A 5,939-nucleotide genomic window follows, 5' to 3' on the forward strand; every position below is an offset into this window, starting at 1 on the left:
TTATTATGCGTATGACGTCCATCTGTGTCGCGGGGCCGTCAATAGATTGGCGTTGCCAGCCAAAAGTAATACAACTGCGTGGGGGATGCACATACATCACTTCAGTCTGCAGTACCGGGAGATTAAATACTTGTTAGGGTCTCAAATACACTGATCGTGGGCCATAGCTTTTGGTTTTGCTCGAATTCTACTTTTTCTTGCCCTTCTTTATTCTTCTGCCGTAATTTTTTGTCTGTACTGCTAATCCCAGAAACTCCCGCTCCTATCAAAGTACGAAAAGTCAAATTTGTCATATGCTTTTCCTGTTTGTCACAGTTGACAAAGTACTACTTTTGTACCAAGTTTAGGCCAAAAAAAAGAAAGAAATGTTTCTGGTCAGGCCTTTCTTTATAAAATGGTGCGGTGACGCGAATTTTTTTTTTTTTTTTTTTTTTTTTTCCCTCAAGGGAGGGAGGAGGGTCAGTTTTATAGCGTTATCAATATAGTCACATGTATTCTGTTCATGAAGTCACTGATGACGCGCACTAAAGAATTTTCTCTTTCTCTTCAGCCGCTTTGGTTGGTGTCATAGCAATCAGTACATGTTGGGTATATGTCAGCTGCTCTCTCTCCAGACAGTAAATCTTCACCACTACCACAATGACTGCAAAGTGCAGGAAACACAGATGATGAAAAGTATGGTATCTCAACTGGAGATGTGCATTGCAGATCATGCCGAACATAGACTTTGCTGATGATGTGACCTGGTTGTCCTTCAGGAATGAAATTGTGGATATCTGTTCCACATGTGAAGTCTACTTCTTCCATTGCAGCATCTAATTGGTTAAGTTCATGCTGTTTAAGTTTGTTTGTGCCATGCAGCACTCTCGGTTTGTCACATTCGTGACACATCACTGTACGCTTAACCCGGCAGGCAGTTTGGGCACTTGGACTGAATGGAAGACCATGGCCTTTGGTGGTAGATGTGTTTGACTGTAAAGATGGCCTATCTTTCTCAGTCGTCACTGTACCGTACACTTCAGCAAATGGTTTATAGTGCATACCAGAGTCATCCAGAACTGGGTCTGGCAAATGGTGAAGTCCAGTGAAAACATCATTTGGCAGTCTTGGGGCTTTGTGGAACTTACAGTCACTGTCAGAACATTTCATCACACTGAACACATAATGTCTCTCCATGACATGCTTGTCATAAAATTCCTTCATGTTCTCACTTTGAAGCACTTGCTTCTTGGTCATTTTGATTGATAAGCTGTCATCTATTTGGTGAAGTTGGTCCAACAGTTGATCAATTTCTTCATCACTGGCACTTGTGAAGACACTGAACTTTTCTTCTTTGAGTTGCAAGTTCTGTACAATAGATGAGATCAATGATACTGGTTGCTGAATACTATCCTTTATGTCTTCCTTCAGCTGTGGATTTTTCTTTGCCATTTCCCTCACATCTTTCATGGAGTTACACTTCTGCAAGAGCTTTTCAGACTCATCACTCATTTCTTTCCGCATTACACCAACTGCCTGAAGGCCGAGGTTTAGAATTGACATAATCCGCTCAGCAGGATTCTTCCAAGAGTGGCCTGGTGGTGTACGAACTGCTATGATAGCATCAAGGTCATCCTTAAGGAACATTGAGATCAAGGAGAGTTGTACACTTGAATATGTAACTCTGTGGTCAGGCCCACCATCACTATACATCAGTTTCATGGGAGCATCATCATCAAGTGTACGGAGCACTTTGTTGAGTTCAGTGGCATGTCGCTGGGGTGAAGATGCTTCAAAGGTGCTGCACTTGATGCCAACAAACACTCTGCCACGATAAAAGCTATCAGTGATGAATCTTGGAACATCAACCATCAATGCAACACTAGGCGTCAGTGTCATCTTTGTGAAGTCATGGTCAGCTACTTCAAAACTTGTGTTAAGACCAACTAAGACTTGCTTTCCCCTTTCTACTGCCGCCACAGGTACTCCTGGCTCCCCAACTTTAACTTTGTGTTTGTCATCAAGACACAGAAAGGAAACATAGTCCCTGAACTTAATGGCCATTTCTTTTAAGTAATGGAAATAGGCCGATGCATAGTGGCTGTCAATGTGTGGTTTTCGCAGTTGCCGCTGTTGGACCATATATTTCACTTCAAGTTTACCAGTATGTTGTACAGCTGATCTGGTATATGGATTTTTTGGCCAGAATTGGAGGCGCAACCATTGTTTTGATGGAGCAGGTGTGTTTTCAGGGCACCTTTTGGTTACTTCATCACGAAGATGTCGAACACTCATAGCAGCTGCCATGTAAGTGACTGACTCATGTCTCCGCTCATGCACTGCAGTCTCTGCCACATTGTTTATGTACTGAGCTGTAACCTCCCAAAATTTCTCATACATTGGAGGGCGGCCTGGATTATGAGTACGCAAGTCACAGAAAATCTTGGGATCACCAAGTTCAACCATCATCTGCACTCTCTGGTCTCTTTCTGCTTCCTGTTGTGTGGAGGGGGCAGCAGAATCATTTGTCAAAAGACGATACAGCTCTCTGAGATGCATTGGTTTTACTTTGGCTAGAGTGCTTACTTTGTCAGAAAACTCTCTCCTCATCTGTCGTGTGTGATACTTTGGTGCTTCTTTCTCTATTTCAATGGTAAGCTGTGCAGTTTTAGACTTGACTGTTTCACTAGGAGTGTCTGCAGGTTCTTTCCATATGAAATGCTGATTGGATATATTTCCACCAGGTGAGTATGTGTAAAGCACGGCTCTAGTAGGCAGTCCATTGAGTTTCAAAGTCCTGATAGATTCATACCGCTTCTTCCTGTCAAGTGGTAACATTTCATTCACACATATGAACTGGAAAGCTTCCTTGGCATTGAGAGCTGTCATGATTGGTTCAACAAGATCCAGTGTTTTCAGTGAGGTTGCAGTTGATGTTGGGAGGTTAAAAATACCAATGCTATCTTCCAACTGTCTGACCTGCATGGAATAGAACAGAAAAACAATAGTAGCAGTGTATACTTTGATTTACAAATACCGGTACAGGACAGTCCTGGAATTGCAACATGATATATGTACATTTACTCCAAGAAATTTTTCAAATCATTACTTTTAAAAATCATGGCTTCATCATGTGATATGAGGAGCAGGGCTCGAAATTAGCGGTAGTCCCGCGTCCACAGACTACCAACTTTTCCCTGGGGCTACCAAAGTCAATGAAATGGTAGCCCACACGGACTACCAAAGCTGGGACATGAAATACTTGGCGTGCGATGTCCGTCACTTTGGGACGAGCTAAATGCAGTCAACATGCAGTTTCATTTGCTTGAAGCCATTATCATTTCATCTGTGAAGAGTTTTTTTTTTTCTGGTAACTATTAAAATTTCCATTGTTTTGTTGTTGTTTTCACAAGATACCGAGCGTTTGATACCAGAATGTTGAATTGCTTTTCCGTGTGTAGTCTTTGCATGCCAGTTCACACTATGCTGTTGGTCGGCAGCATACAAGATGTACTTGTGTCAAGTTTTTGGGTTTTGATGCTGAAATTTCACAAAACTGCCAAGACATTGTGTAATCAGTTTGATTTGAAATAGTAATATAAAACACTGTGTCACTTAAGCTTGGTTGAGTCTCGCTGTCTTTTATCTACAGTGTATCTATGGTTGTCGATCAGTATCAATGTATTACGTTCTGTATAGAGAGACTGGGGGTAACAAGGCATACCAGTTCATAATGATCATGAGAATATTTTTTTCTGTTTTTCTTTACTCAAGTTACAATTTCTTTGGATGTGTAAGCCGATTTTGAAAGTGATCGAAAGTATTAAAATGTACATAAATTAGCATAGCATAAATTAAGCGTTCGTGACACCTAATATGGGGTTTCTTGAGTTGAAGTCCCTAGTTTTACTGCTATTTTGTGTTTCTGAACCGGGCCTATACTCGGACGAGTGCAGTATCCCTAAACTAAAATATTCATGGACTACCAGCCATTGTCACTGGGCTACCAACTTCAGAAAATGGTAGCCCAAGTGGACTACCAGGGTTAAAAAGTTAATTTCGAGCCCTGAGGAGGATGCTTCGAGTTAAATATAATTTCAGTGATTTCCTTGAAATACAATTGGTTTTGCTATGCATATAAAGTTCCTTTCATGAAGTTTAAATAATAAATAGAAAACATACCTTACCAGTTGTTGAGATTTATGATGGGTAGTTGTCATGTCTAGTTGCTTCTTCAGATAAGATGCATATTTATTGAAGACTGATGCAAGGGATTCAGTAGCTTCTCTGATGACTGACCATTCTTTTTTACAGATCCAAGACTGAATGAGAAATTTGCAATACATTTAAAGTGAGAGATACTCAGACGAAATACATTGTGAATATTTTTTTTCTCAGACTTCCTCCTTACACACACACACACCATGCATGCATGCATACATACATACATACATACATACATACATACATACATACATACATACATACATACATACATACATACATACACACATACCTACATACATATATACACATGCATGCATACATACATACCTACATACATACACACAGTATACATATACATTGTGGTATTTCAAAATAATATGTATTCAAAGTGGCACCACAGATTATTTTCTTCCAGTATTTTTTTAATAAACACTTCATACCCGTTCAATAGTTTTAACACTGACAGCAGGACAAAATTACATGAAACATACCTGTTCAAGAATGTTGAACAAAAGTTGTGATGAATTTTGTAGTTCGTCTGCCTTCAGTGGTTTACAAACATGTCGATGGCCTGATGGATAGTTGTAGCCTTTGAATGTTATAACACTCTGGAATCACACACTGTTGTAAGGATAATTTTGAGCGATGAGGGTCAATAAGCCACAGAGCATCCCCTAAAACGTTCACAAATTGGTCACCAAGAGATCTGCTGCCGTAGTCCCATCCTAGATTCTGCCCTTGCAGCCACTGTACAATGTCATTGTGCAGCTTGTAACGAGCGTTAGGTCTGTCAAGCTGTCGCTGTTTCGGCCACGTTTTTTTTCTTGCACCGCCCATCAACAACTGAAAGGCATTCTGCACTGGTACTTGTCTCGACTCTTTCTGCAGCTCACCACCAGTTAAATTAAATGTGACATATTTTCCAAACTCGACGAGTGCTGAAATTGTCACTGACATTGGTATTGACTGAAAGTTGCCCATCATTGAAGTACTCACGCTACTCTCTACGGGAAAATCAGAATATTCCGGCTCCAGGACAAATCTATCGCCAGTATTCAAAAACCCCTGCTCAAATCATGGAAGAGTCTTAGTAACGTCGTCTCTGCGGATACATCGACAAGGCCAAAGGGTCTTAGGATCTTTGACCCGAACGTAATTTGAACTGAGATTAAGATGTCAATAGTAACGTACGTGCTCCTTGTTGACGGATTACTGAGAAGACGGCCATGCTGGGTGAACCTTATACCTTAAACTATCCTTCCCAAGCATCCTTTCGCAATGTGTGTGGATACTAATATATGGACGTTGACTTGTGGGTAAATATTTGGAGAAAGAGGTACATGCATGAGGTAGATGTATGAAGCCCGCCACCAGTGTCGAGTGACTCTTAAACTTGATTTATAGCTGGCTGCTGAAGCAGTAGTACCCTAGGAGATAGGTGGCTTTAATCAGAATTTTAGGTGAGGAAGGTTTGAAAAGTCCATTCTATGTAAAAAACGGCGCTGATTCCAAAAAAAGCAGTCTTATTGACCCCACTCAAGACAAAATTGCCATTTTGGCCACTTTTTCCTCAAAAAATGGTCATTTTGGTCAAAACTGAAAATCACTTGTTTTTTTTCACATTTGGAGATCAAATGATGTATGAAAAGTTCATTCCATGTAAAAATGGGTGCTGATTTCAAAAAAAGCAGTCTTATTCACCAAACTCCAGACAAAATTGCCATTTTGGCCAC

General features: G+C 40.5%; 1 protein-coding gene across 2 annotated transcripts; it reads right to left on the bottom strand.

Moving 5' to 3' along the window:
* Positions 1-431: 431 nt before the first annotated feature.
* On the bottom strand, positions 432-5,455 carry LOC139133827 (uncharacterized). Of its 2 annotated transcripts, none has more exons than XM_070700591.1 (3): positions 4,698-5,455; positions 4,162-4,301; positions 432-2,958 (listed from the first exon to the last, which is right to left on the bottom strand). In XM_070700591.1, exon 3 carries the CDS (start codon positions 2,866-2,868, stop codon positions 547-549), a length of 2,322 nt encoding a protein of 773 aa, XP_070556692.1. In that variant the 5' UTR covers positions 2,869-2,958; positions 4,162-4,301; positions 4,698-5,455; the 3' UTR covers positions 432-546. The 2 variants fall into 2 exon arrangements, with proteins under 2 accessions (XP_070556692.1, XP_070556691.1); XM_070700590.1 differs by having other exon boundaries at positions 4,167-4,301; positions 4,698-5,442.
* Positions 5,456-5,939: the final 484 nt, after the last annotated feature.

The sequence above is a fragment of the Ptychodera flava genome, chromosome 5, assembly GCF_041260155.1.
Source record: "Ptychodera flava strain L36383 chromosome 5, AS_Pfla_20210202, whole genome shotgun sequence".
Taxonomy (NCBI): Eukaryota; Metazoa; Hemichordata; class Enteropneusta; family Ptychoderidae; genus Ptychodera; species Ptychodera flava.

Excerpts from the sequence above, each read along its gene's own strand:
- LOC139133827 (XM_070700590.1), bottom strand. The coding sequence starts at position 4,199 with ATGACAACTACCCATCATAAATCTCAACAACTG. Across the intron at positions 2,959-4,166 it reads ATCATAAATCTCAACAACTG|GTCAGACAGTTGGAAGATAG; the intron begins GTAAGGTATGTT and ends TATTCCATGCAG.